This window comes from Mytilus edulis, chromosome 9 (genome assembly GCF_963676685.1).
Source record: "Mytilus edulis chromosome 9, xbMytEdul2.2, whole genome shotgun sequence".
NCBI classification, from domain to species: Eukaryota; Metazoa; Mollusca; class Bivalvia; order Mytilida; family Mytilidae; genus Mytilus; species Mytilus edulis.
Genome location: NC_092352.1, coordinates 41,071,009 through 41,085,094, shown reverse-complemented (window position 1 = coordinate 41,085,094; position 14,086 = coordinate 41,071,009). Strand labels below are relative to the sequence as shown.

Sequence of the window (14,086 nt, the reverse complement as noted above, 5' to 3'; positions counted from 1 at the left end):
AAGACCAAAAATTCAATTGAAATTGATTATCTTAATTTTTTTAAAACACATTTTCTTTTGCACTATCTCTTAGGTTTCAAATACTTCAGATTGTAGCAAATTTGAAATTACAAGAACATAAAAAATATATTATCAATGCAGTACGTGTAGTCCAATACATATACATAGTTTATCTATAATACATTTACCATTTGATTTTTTTAAAATAAAAAATATTGAATGAATTCAAGTTAAACAATAATCTAACAAATTAAATTCAGTCATTTTTGTTACCAAGAAAATATATTTGAGAAGTATGCATTTTCATTAGACCCATGCCGCACTATAAGTTTCGTTTGTTATATGAATAGGATGTGGAATGGTATTCAAACTAATTGTGTCGTAATTTGACATCCTTGATGATTCTCTGTTTGATGATGTCTCTTCGATCGTTTGCATCGAGACTTGTTTTCTTGATCTAGACCAATAAGAAAAAGTTAACGTTAAGCATTATAATGTTAACACAAAGGTCATCAGATGCTGCACATTCTCTGTGGAATCACATATTTATCAAAACATCGTGTAGTAACTAACTCTGATGTGTGTGGGCTTTAGGTTTTGCCATTTGATAAGGGACTTTCCGACTGAATATTGAATTTCCTCGGAGTTCAGTATTTTTGTGATTTTCTTTTTAAAAATATGTTATATCGTGATGGTTTCTGAAAAAAAAACATTCAAGCAATGGCCCCAATTTTACCATTGAGAAATGTTCGTTAAATGACTGCACAAACTGTCTATCTTCCTAAGGTGACAAATAACCCATCTTCGCTAGCCAAGGGTTACGATCCACTCCCGCTATCTTCACCCTTGGCGGATTGAGATAATATTTCGGAGACACAAGGTAAGGATTTTTATTGGTTGCAGTAGAAACTCGCTGCATCCAATCAAAAATCGCCTATAACATGATCACGTGTAAATGTAGAAAGTGTTTGTAAACAATTGCCACGTGTTTATTGTGCAACAAGTCTTTACATTACTAAACATACGACTATATTTACTGACAACTTGAATGTTTTTAATCAACTAATAGAAGTTTCTGTTTATGTTTCATGCACAAATGCATGAATGTTGACGTATATTTTCGTTTCCGGCTTTATAAAGTGGGTAGAATCTAGACGCTGCCATGTTTTTACCTCCAAATTGAAGAGTTCAAGTGATACCATTGGTCAAGAATAATGTATTCGGAATGGGCGTGACTTTAATCTTCCGATAGATGGCGCAACATTTATATCACAAATGTTGGCTCAATCTGCCAAGGGTGAAGAGAGTGGGAGTGGATCGTAACCCTTGGCTAGCGAAGATGCAAATAACCCTACAGGGAGATAACTCTAAAATTCAACTGAATGTTTAAATCATGTTCTATTGTTAATACATATTAAGCATCTGAAAGACCACAGTTAGTGTTTGTCAAACTGTTATATATCCAATGGGATTTTTCAAATAATTTTCCTCGGGGATTAGCATTTTTTTTTATTTAACTTTTTACTAATTTTGAAGAAAATAAGTTTAAACCAGCCGCATTTTTGCTCCTGTCCAAAGTCAGGAGCCTCTGGCCTTTGCTAGTCTTGTATGATTTTTAATTTTAGTTTCATGTGTATATTTCGCAGTTTAGTCTGAAGTCCATTATCACTGAACTAGTATAGATATTTGTTTAGGGGTCAGATAAATGAAGGACGCCTCCGGGTGCGGGAGATTCTCGCATGGAAGACCTATTGGTGACCTTCTACTGGTGTCTGTTCTATGGTTGGGTTGTTGTCTCTTTGACACATTCCCCATTCCCATTCTAAATTTTATTTGAAACTGAATAGATAAGATCTGGAGCTATAGTTACATTAACATCATATCGATCTAAATTGATCAAATAAAATAGTCTATGATACAACAAAGAGGTCGTATTAAAAAAATAAAAAATAAATAAAACAACACTACGGATTTTTTTTTTAATGTTTTTCTTTTATTGTCTGCGTTTTATTATCCGAATTAAAGGTTTTTTATTTTCTTGAAATAACAGAGATTTTTTTTATAGATATACCTGTGATGCTTCAAAAACAGAACGACCCAGACAAGAAGTACAAGAATACATAGCACACAGTTGCAAATAATCATACCATAATTTACTGAAATGAAAAATTGAAACTCATTGTATTTAAACGTATTCAAAATGTAAATTAAGATTAATAACGATATATGTTGCAATTTCCAGGAAGAATACAGTCTTGCGTAAATACTAAATGTACTGTTGACGAAACGCGTGTCTGGCTCAAATACTAAATTAAAATCCTGGCATCTATGATATGTTTATTCAGATATCTCAATACATATTTCTTTTATTTAGGGCCTTATAATTAAACCTTGTCCCTTCCCAGAGCATTTAGTAGTGAATATTTTAATAAAAACATATGGATCATGCTGAAACTCCCTAGTGTCTAGACGCAAAACACGAAAATAACTTGTTATACAGCATTACAAAAAAGAGAGAAAAAATACAACTCGCAATCAAAAGCTTACAATTAAAGAAAATGATACACCACAATTGCAAAAAGTAGGAGACGACATTAGTACTGTGCAAAACGAACACTAGTACTACAAAAGGGTAAGTAGTTCCTGCCCCCTTATCGGTTCCCGTCATGTAGATCATGGCTAGTAATAATCCGCGATTAAGTCTGATATGTTGCCGCAAAGACAATAACAATCAAAACCAAGTCGTAAACAAAGACTCACAAAACCAAAGGACATTTACATCAACAGTTATAAATTATAATTAAGAAACAACACGAACTCCACTAAAAACCGGGAGTGAAATCAGGTGCTCCGGAAGGGTAAGCATTTCCTGCACCGTATACGGCACCTTCGTGTTATTTCTTTGTTCAGTTCGGTAATGATGAAAGGTTATTATGACTGAGGAAGAATATCAGATATGATTTCTGACACACTTTTGTCATAATGGCCAATCAGCTCATAATGGCGTCCGTAAAATTTCTTGAGGGATGACCTTAATTTGATTGATTCACATTGCCCTGTCTTAGCAACTTTTGAGAAAGCAGTATTCCTCGTTCAACAAAATCAACGTACTTTGAGCTAGCTCTAGAGTAACGTATCAATTGAGATACATATACTTTATATGCTGGTGCCGCTGGGATGTTGCTACACAGAAATGGAAAGTTGACTATAGGAAAATTAAAATCTAGGGAAAAGGAAGGGAATGTTCACGGCAAGTTGAGCATCTCCGTAGTGCTCTGTTTAAAATATGTTGTATAAGTATCAACCGAATCATGATGGTTCTGCAAAACATTTAAGCAATGGCCTCAATTTTACATTTAGAAATGTTTGGTCAATTACTGCACAAACCGTCTATCTACTTAAAATGGTACATAACACTACAGGGAGACAACTTTAAAGTTTAGCCGAACGTATAAATCATGTTCTATTGTTAAACAATATAAGCATATATCATATAATATAATCAAAGACCAGAGTTAAATCATTGGGATTTTTTTTAAATTAGGTGTGTGGTTCAAGTTTTTTTATTTGATTTTTTATTCAACATGTTCATAGGGTCAGTAGGTACCACAAGAAGTAATGATAGAAAACGGGAGCCTCGGAATATCTCATTCATATCGACATACGTATATACTTCATATCCAGATGTTGCTTAAATGATGTTACATAGATTTTGAAATTGACATCTAAAATGTGTGATGAAACTACTGCGTCTGTTTAAATTTAGTTGTAGCCCACTGGTTTTATTTGCATTTCTATATCTTAAAGCTGTTTGTCTTCATAATCATGGTACCTACCGGGTGTAAATTTTCTAAATAAAAAAGAGGTTATGTGTATCAAGGAAATTTATTAATGTGAGTAACTACCGAAATTTTGACATATGTGCAGCTCTTTACCTGTCTGTGTTGTTCTGTCATATGTGGTTATTGCTGTAGCCTCAGTCATACTGTTGTTTTGATTGAAGGTAGTTATTTTTCCTGACATAAAATAATGACATAAAACAAATATATCTTATGATTGAGTTAAAACAAACATTTGTAATTTTGTATTAATTAAGATTATAGTGGCGATGCCAGTACTAACCAAAGTAACGCTATCAATGTATGTACCTATTTCCGTTTAGGAATGATACATTTTTAGCTCACCTGGCGTCCGTCGTCCGTCGTCGTCGTCGTCCGTCGTCGTTAACTTTTACAAAAATCTTCTCCTCTGAAACTACTGGGCCAAATTAAACCAAACTTGGCCACAATCATCATTGGGGTATCTAGTTTAAAAAATGTGTGGCGTGACCGGGACGACCAACCAAGATGGCCGCCATGGCTAAAAATAGAACATAGGGGTAAAATGCATTTTTTGGCTTATAACTCAAAAACCAAAGCATTTAGAGCAAATCTGACGGGAGTAAAATTGTTTATCAGGTGAAGATCTTTTTTTTTTTAATAAAATAATGTCTTTATTGGCACTTTTCTTTGCTGTTGTAACAAATTACTCGACCTACAGCAATTGGCCGAGTAGCCCTGTGAATTAGTCACTGGATAACCAGGGAATTTATTCAGTGAATTAAGGTAGCACTCCACAGTTAGGTGTGTAGTTTCGCATTTTGGCCCCTGTGGATTTTTCAAATATGAGAGCTAGTGTGCAATAAAATTCATTTTTGGATAGCTGAGTATTAAAATAGCCTTTGTATTGGGTTTATATGAACATCAAGATTATGTAATGTATGTAATATAGGCTGTTTTCTGTATGACAGTCCGTATTTGCATGTCCCTACCATACATTGGTCCGGAAATTATTGCAATGTTTTTTTCCAACTTTTTATCGCACGAACTTTGTGATTGGATTTTACGAAAAAATGAGGCGAAAGACACCCATTTTTTATTTGATCATTAGGAAGATTTATGAAAACAGTTTCTAAAAAGGTATCACTCAAAGGCATTGAAATTCTAGTTTGATCAAAATTTTGGGGGGATATGTGACATGTCCACCCCCCTTTTTGCAATATTTTATGGTAAATAAATGCAGAATGTTGCCATGGATACACATAAAAGGAATTAATTTTCACTCTTTCAACTTTTGAAAATCAAATCTATGGAATATACTGATTACATACATATGCACATGTACAACACAAACAGTTAGGTTAATGTATTAGAAATCCAGGAATAGGAGATGATAAAACATTTTGTGGCTCATTTTTAATTTTATTTTCTAACTGTGGAGTGCTACCTTATGGCACATCAGAAAGCACAGAAATGCACTTTTTAAGATAAAATTTACCACAAATCTTTAGTCTTTTATGTTCTTGTTTTAGTTCTAAAGGTAAAAAATCTGCTAGGAATGCAATTTATGTTTATTTTATTGTTTACTGTCCTTAGCAACCAAATATACACATTTTGACACTTAGACATGTTGCGGTCTTAAATTTGTACTCAATTAGCTTCACCATTGTAACCAAAGATTGCGCTTTATATGATATCCTCAGAATGTATCGCTTCATATTTTTGAATGCGAATAAGTCAAATAAACATTTTTAGCAGGATTTTATATTATAATTTGGCATTAATTAAATTTAATGATGCCAGTACTGCTAGAAATTTATACCCTGCTTGAGAGCTTCTAAACCAAGGTTAGGTATGCTATTTACAGCAAAATTGACCTATAAGTGCTTTCAAATACCTAAAAATTGTACAATTTGTCCTCTTTGACGGTAATTTTATGATTTTAAATAAGATAATGGGAAAAGTTTTAGAAATTTACCCCAAAAATGAGACAGACTTGAAGTTTTTCACTATGATCCAGCATTTATTTTTAAATCACTTTTTGTCGCGTTTCAACATCAACTGCTAACCTTCATAAAATCTTTATTACTGAACCAATTTTAAAAACTAAGGTACCATTTTCATCGTAACAGCTAGTAGAACACAGAAAATATAATAAAAATTGAGGCAGGAGGGGGAAAATTTCACCTTAAGGTAGCACTCCACAGTTAGGTGTGTAGTTTCGCATTTTGGCCCCTGTGGATTTTTCAAATATGAGAGCTAGTGTGCAATAAAATTCATTTTTGGATAGCTGAGTATTAAAATAGCCTTTGTATTGGGTTTATATGAACATCAAGATTATGTAATGTATGTAATATAGGCTGTTTTCTGTATGACAGTCCGTATTTGCATGTCCCTACCATACATTGGTCCGGAAATTATTGCAATGTTTTTTTCCAACTTTTTATCGCACGAACTTTGTGATTGGATTTTACGAAAAAATGAGGCGAAAGACACCCATTTTTTATTTGATCATTAGGAAGATTTATGAAAACAGTTTCTAAAAAGGTATCACTCAAAGGCATTGAAATTCTAGTTTGATCAAAATTTTGGGGGGATATGTGACATGTCCACCCCCCTTTTTGCAATATTTTATGGTAAATAAATGCAGAATGTTGCCATGGATACACATAAAAGGAATTAATTTTCACTCTTTCAACTTTTGAAAATCAAATCTATGGAATATACTGATTACATACATATGCACATGTACAACACAAACAGTTAGGTTAATGTATTAGAAATCCAGGAATAGGAGATGATAAAACATTTTGTGGCTCATTTTTAATTTTATTTTCTAACTGTGGAGTGCTACCTAATATATAAGATAATAGTTTGTTAGTTTTACAGTTCATGGTTATTACATACATTTTACAAACTATATTGTTTCATAATTACGGAAAGTGTACAGTTTTGTCCGGTTTTGTTTCTAAAGATTAAAACTTTATGATCGTTGACCTTTAACCTTATTGATGAAAACCGTTGAAGCTTGTTGATCAATTGTCCGGATTAATTTATATGTTTTATTGATACACACGAACAACTTAAACTTTAGTTAAAAATTACATGTGGTAAGTTTCGACGTTGTAGTTGGAAATTCATTTGATTAAGTGATAAAGTGTGTATAAAAGTATTTTGAGACAAAATTCTGTACATTTTCACAAAGCATGCTGTTTTGGTATATTACCACGTGCTCAGATATATTGTCAACTTTTGCTACACAAATTCTATACATAAAAGAAAAATATTGTATCTAGCTATTCATGATCATATGTATCTTTTTACATCATTTAAAAATTTGCTGTTTTTAGCATTAATATATATGTTAATTTCGTATGTGTTTAAAAATTCATTTCTGAAAACTGTATAAGCGTCTATGTCTTTTTGTTTATAATTTGATATATGAGTGCTTTTATGAATTGAATATAATAAGACAGTAAGGAAGAGATTTATATCATTATACATAGGATCATGTATTTTATAGCCCAGTACTAAAGTTTTAAAATTAAAAATATGTGACCCAATTTTGATTTTGCTTACAAGTACATATATTTTCTTCCAAAATTCATGAAAGAATTGACATTTGAGAAAAAAGTGTTCGTAATCTTCAGTCACATTACACAAGTCACACATACTTGTTTCTTGTATGTGCCATTGTAGTAATAATTGTTTACATGGTAGGATGAAATGGAGTAATTTCCATCTTAACATTTTATATTTGTTATTAATTAAATAGGTAAAAGTAAATTGAAGCACATTATTTATTGGAGTGATTGATTATAGATTGAAGATGTTTTTCCATTTGGAGAACCCTAGTGGTCTTTCCTCATTTTTGTTATTTAAATAGTTATATATATCTTTGGATGACATGTTTTCAATTAGTTCTGTTTTTTTGTTAACAATCAAGGACAAGTTTAATTTTGTTTTTACAGAAGTTTTCAAAGATTTGTCAGATTTTAATGTACTAACCCATTCTTTTGGAATACAATTTTTCAATTTTAAAAGTTCTGAGATCCAATTGGTTTTTGAGGTTAGTTTCTCCAATATAAGTTTTTGTGATATGTGCCCTTTTTGGTCAATTATATCATTAATGAAAATAATACCATCTTTTATCCAATTTGGGTAAACTAAACATTTTCCTTTAAATTTTATATTTTTATTACCCCACAACCTTTGCTGCCTAATATATCTTAAATTTATGATAGGTGTATTACTTGTTGGTGTATTATATGCTTCATACCAGCTCTTTAATATGTTCAAGTAAAATGTGGGTAGAACATTACTTAAATTAGGTAATGATTTTATGTTGTCAGGCATCATATGAAATCTAAGGCTGTTTTTACCAAATTTATTGAAGATCTTTCTGTCCTCAAATTTTCAGATGAATCCGACAACCCGTTGTTGGGTTGCTGCCCCTGAATTGGTAATGTTAGAGATTTTTTGCTTTTTTTTGGTTATTATCTTGAATATTATTATAGATAGAGATAAACTGAAACAGCAATAATGTTCAGCAAAGTTAGATTTACAAATAAGACAACATGACCAAAATGGTCAGTTGACCCCTTTAGGAGTTACTGACCTTTATAGTCAATTTTTAACCATTTTTCGTAAATCTTGGTTATCTTTTACAAAAATCTTTTTCTCTGAAACTATCTGGCCAAATTAATCCAAACTTGGCCACAATCATCTTTGGGGTATCTAGTTTAAAAAATGTGTGGCGTGACCCGACCAACCAAACAAGATGGCCGCCATGGCTAAAAATAGAACATAGGGGTAAAATGCAGTTTTTGGCTTATAACTCAAAAACCAAAGCATTTAGAGCAAATCTGACATGGGGTAAAAGTGTTTATCAGGTCAAGATCTATTTGCCCTGAAATTATCAGATGAATCGGAAAACCCGTTGTTGGGTTGCTGCCCTTGAATTGGTAATTTTAAGGAAATTTTACTGTTTTGGGTTATTATAGATAGAGATAAACTTTAAACAGCAATAATGTACAGCAAAGTAAGATTTACAAATAAGTTAACATGACTGAAATGGTCAATTGACCACCTAAGGAGTTATTGTCCTTTATAGTCCATTTTTAACAATTTTTATAAAATTTGTAAATTTTTACTAACATTTTCCACTGAAACTGCTGGACTAAGTTCATTATAGATAGAGATAACTGTAAGCAGCAAGAATGTTCAGTAAAGTAAGACGTACAAACACATCATCATCACCAAAACACAATTTTGTCATAAATCCATCTGCTTCCTTTGTTTAATATTCACATAGACCAAGGTGAGCTACACAGGCTCTTTAGAGCCTCTAGTTTTTATTGCGGTAGTTTGGTTGAATTAGTTTCCTTTACTGTTACATATTCCTAGTTATTAATACGTCAAAGATAATAGGATGACTCAACGTATTTTAACTTGACAAAGAGGCCTATTGAAAGGTAAAATAAAACAAATAAGGAATGACTGTAACATTTTTTCTGTCTATGAAGAAATAACATAAAAAATTTGGTGCACACTGAATAACGCGCGTAGTGGGGTTATTTAAAAGTGTGCACCACATTTTTTATGTTATTTCGAATTGACAGAAAAAATATTACAGTTATTACAATCTGACTAACATTTTCTACAGGAACGTCAGCGTCCTGCAGAAATAAAAATTGACCGACAGGAAAATCACAATAGCGATGAAAATGGCGATAAACATCAATCAACTAACCAATCAATCGGACCTTTTACGTGAATTCATATTTGATAGGAATGGCATACATTTATTTTCACTTGAATCAGATAAGATAAATATTATAAATATATCAATTCACAATAAGGTGATAATATTAGTACACTAACCTGTAAGTGATAAATCAACATGTATATTTGTAGCTTTCGGGGTGTTTATGCTGTCCGTAAACATGGTTATTGCATCTACATGAAAAAAAAAACAAATGAAAAAATTACCTCACCTTGAAGTATTGAGTTAAAAAAGAGTGGAGATACAGAAGTGGGATCAATAAATCCCGAGTCAAATAGAAATAGACAACACCATGGCCAAATAGAAAGACGACGGATAAGAAAACAACAACAAAACACCTTTCATAAAACAATATTTAACGACATGAACCCTACTAAACCACTGATTGTCAACTTAGATGTATTTCTACAAAAAATGTTAACAATTTAGTTCGAACGCAATTCAGTCATGCAACTCTGTAAAGAATCTGTAAAAGTAGCTTGTGTGTTAGAAAATAAACGTACTTTTGTTAAGTTGAATCCTATCTTTTGAGAAAGGGTTATGGTCTTTTGATTCAAATACAGTTATATTAAGAGTTTGATCATTTTGACTATTATAATTAGTGTTATTTGCTGCCGAGCAGTTAATATTCTTCTGGATTAAGTTAACTTGGTGATGTATAACTTTACTGTATGCAGCACTAACGACGTCAACAAGAAGCTAAAAACGTTACCAAAAAAGAACAAATAAAGGATTTCTACGCATGTTCATTATTATGATTCGACAGCATGAACAAATACATTCTAAATTGTTTATTTTGATCTGATTATGTTAGAAGTCTTGTATATAAGGTAGAAAATTAAAACCTTCTACAGAGTTTACATCATTATCAATATTTTTGAGCTTTTACAATGTTTCATCAGATTTATTTTTAATCCAATAATAAAGTTTTTTTTATGATAATAATTCATGATCAGCGTTCAACTTATCAAAAGATAATATAGTTCAAGAAGTACATTTGCAAAAAAGCTATATAAAAAGGGAGTACATTTGAACTCTATGTAATGTAAGTACCCAGTACATGTACCAATTTTGACTTGATGCATGCATACAGGCAATTTTGACTCATTATTTTCCTTTAACGTCAGATAAATTAGTTGAGAATTTTTATAATTTTTCACGTCAGATGTCGAAAAAACACTTAATTAAAAGCCTAAAATTGTTGGCGTGACGATATGATAGATATATGTTAATTTTTAAACAGATTCACAGAGGGGACAATTACCACTAATTAGTTGACCTTTTGATAGAACGTTTATATAGGTACATTATTTCATGTAGTTCTACATAAACAAAAGTAATGGTATTTATTTTTGATCTTTGAAAGTACTAGAAATGTTTACTAATCATACTTTTTTTTTTTTTTTTTTATAAAGTTGTGATGTATATAATTAATGTAAGTCTTGGAATGTTTTCGATATTGATACTGGCTTTGAATTAGTTTTCAATAAATCCTAGTATTCAGATATTTGTACTGTGTCTTACTACTGTTGCCTTTATTCATGTTACATCTGTTGTTGGTTGGGACTATATGGGTCAAACCCTTTTGAAGTCATTTTTTTTTTATTGTTCCTTTGTTGTTTGTTATTCACCAATGTCTCAAGTTTGGGAAGGAGTAAACGCCCACACAGAGATTTGATAAATGATGTGGCTGTCCATTGTCAGAAGCCTGCAAGTCAATGGTTTGTTGGTAGGTACTGTTTGTGTTGTTTGGTTTTGATTTAAGCACAACTCAGACCGTTTGGTACGATTTAAAGTATTGCCTTGAAATGAGCGTCAGCGTAGTTTAGAGTACATTATTTTGTTTGACTTAATTTCAAGGAGACAATGTGCTTGCCTTTCTTTAATTTAGCAAGATCAACACTGGAATTTTAAGATAGTAATAATGTATAAACATGCGTTTAAAAAGACAAATCCTATTTTTTTGGTAGATAGTTTCCTTTGTTTTGTTGCGATATTTCTTATTATATATTCTAAATCTTACAAAAAAATCTTATAATAAGCAGTACAATTACTGTATGTTATTCTACCAAATAAACACTCACACCATTTGAAGGTTAAGCCGATATCCATTAATGCAGTATATTATGTGATGTAGGAAAAATAATTTACAAAAAATGCAAACAATTTCCGTCTCACAGATATAAGAAGTGTAAAAAACGCAATTATGGGGAAAACATAATTCTACACATGTTCAGGTAAAATGTAAGTTTTGTTTTATACTCGTATCAAGTACTGTTTATTTACAATCAACGGCTGCAAATTAATCGCCCTCAATCTTGTAATTGGAAGAATTTAAGAATAAAACAACAATATTCAGAACATGTAAAAAAGAGAGACCTACCACTATGATTTTGAAATATTACTCTGAAGTAGATTTCACCTTTATTACCCTGCGAGTTATTGCACGTCCACTGTAAATATATATTTTCTGAAGAAGAAAAACGTTTTTTTTTTAATTTTATTTAGATTTTAATATTGAGTTTATTACATTCACTTTATTTTATTTCTAAAAGAAAATCAGTTGAATCGATTTCTGACTAAGTCAAATAAATTCAAAACATATAAATGGCATGCGTCCATAGCGCTTTTCTTCGTTTACCCTAATGAAGAACGTTCAAACTTAGACTTGTTCATGCCAAAAGTATGCTTTAAAACATACGAGTTAAAATAACTGACTACTCTTATAACTGATGGTACAATTTTCGACAACCAGTTCAAAAGCAGTTCATTAGACACAGCACGAGTAAATGAAAATTGCAGTTTATAAATGTCAATGCTTTTCTGTAATTACCTTCATTATGATTGTTCGTTAAAACCCATACATTTGAAATCCAAAGCATAAACGGGAGGAGCTAAATGATCATAAAGGCAAAAAAAAAATATAGCTTAACTCATCATATGTCAACTGTACCTGTGGGAAGTCGAACCTTAGTTTCTAATAGGTCTAGTAATCACTTAGAAGGCTGAATATCTAGTCTACAAGCTAGGTAAAAACATTACACATTAGACAATTTATGGTATGTCAAGTACGAACTCTTATACGCTAGTCATATTGAAAATTGTATGAACAGTTTTAACTAACGAGTTATAATCTGATGGACATGTTTACAGTACTCGTCTGTTCCATGAATGCAGAAAATCAAATGAAATATAGAACATGATGTATTTTACATGAGTATACCAAATTCAAATACTTGCCAATTCGGAATATGATGCTGTCAACGACTTCAAAATTCTTTTTCTTCAGTTTTCGGTTGCAATCTTTTATTGTCCTTTTACTTTGTACACCCTTTATTATGAGAAGGCAATGTAAAGGTGGCACATTGTCTACAGATAAGTTAAGGCTTTCTTCAATTGGAGCTAAGTAAAGTAAATGAATACACAAATTCAGACATTTTCGCACTTGTTGAGTTTGAACTTCAAAAACTGACCCTCGATAAGGCTTTTGTAGTTACTACTTGACCACAACAATCTCTACATTAGACTCAACAGTACACTTGAATCAAAACAATTAGTTAACCAAATTAATTGAAATGTTCAGAAGTATTCAAACAAAACATTTCTAAAGTCGTGTGAATTCTTACGTAGATCATGCGTACTTAGCAAGTTGAAGACCGTACTTTGACCTGTAATGTTTTACTTTTACAAATTGTGAATTGAATGGAGAGTTGTCTCATTGGCACTCATACTGCTTTTTAGAGGTAGATTTTGTCAAATGATTTAAAATTAATAGGAACAATTATAATACACACACTAGCTAATTAAAAGCCAGTCTTGAGTTCTTGTGTCATTGTCAGCTTATCAAGTAATTGTAAAACCGTTTAACCATATAAAAGTCTTTAATATGACTGAGGGCTGTCTTTGCTATTGTAATAAACCTCGAATGTTTTCCGCGTTCTATGAACAATTAATTATACAAAACTATCACACCAATGATATTTGATTACAGAAAAGAAGAACTGACTCTTTGGCATGTTTAAACATAAAGATTTTCCTTCTTTTGATTATTACAACCATGAAACTTGAATTTATAACTTTGCCATGTAAACGATATTTATAATAGCATTTAAATTCAATATGGTAACTGCTACTGAATAAATTGAAAAAGTATATATATATTGTATTACTTACAAGCAATCAGTATGCTTTGGACAAATAGAGATGTTACGAAAAGGTATACACTCGACGCTGAGGTTCACAAATTAGACTTTAAATGCGGGTATCGTATCAAAACACAAAAGTGATTGAAAGATAGAAATAACCTGTATCAATTAAATCTTGTGTTTAAACTACATAGTAATGATGTCCGTGTATATTTATTTCTTGTAACAAACTTCCCTTCCAAATCATTATCATGTTAGATAATTTCATTATAAATATTCCTCTGTAAACAAATATTTCATGATATTTATTCCGTGAAGAATAAAAATAATATAACCCC

The 14,086-nt window shown here is 31.5% G+C and overlaps 1 protein-coding gene across 1 annotated transcript; it reads right to left on the bottom strand.

Moving 5' to 3' along the window:
* Positions 1–263: 263 nt before the first annotated feature.
* Positions 264–13,621, bottom strand: LOC139490321 (uncharacterized). The gene is made up of 6 exons (XM_071277148.1): positions 12,844–13,621; positions 11,987–12,073; positions 9,702–9,776; positions 3,936–4,016; positions 2,072–2,156; positions 264–457 (listed from the first exon to the last, which is right to left on the bottom strand). The coding sequence occupies exons 3-6, from the start codon at positions 9,763–9,765 to the stop codon at positions 307–309; spliced, it is 381 nt and encodes a 126-aa protein (XP_071133249.1). The 5' UTR covers positions 9,766–9,776; positions 11,987–12,073; positions 12,844–13,621; the 3' UTR covers positions 264–306.
* Positions 13,622–14,086: the final 465 nt, after the last annotated feature.

Excerpts from the sequence above, each read along its gene's own strand:
- LOC139490321 (XM_071277148.1), bottom strand. The coding sequence starts at position 9,765 with ATGTTTACGGACAGCATAAACACCCCGAAAGCTACAAATATACATGTT. Across the intron at positions 4,017-9,701 it reads TGTTGATTTATCACTTACAG|GAAAAATAACTACCTTCAAT; the intron begins GTTAGTGTACTA and ends ATTTTATGTCAG. Across the intron at positions 2,157-3,935 it reads TGACAGAACAACACAGACAG|TAAATTATGGTATGATTATT; the intron begins GTAAAGAGCTGC and ends TTTTCATTTCAG.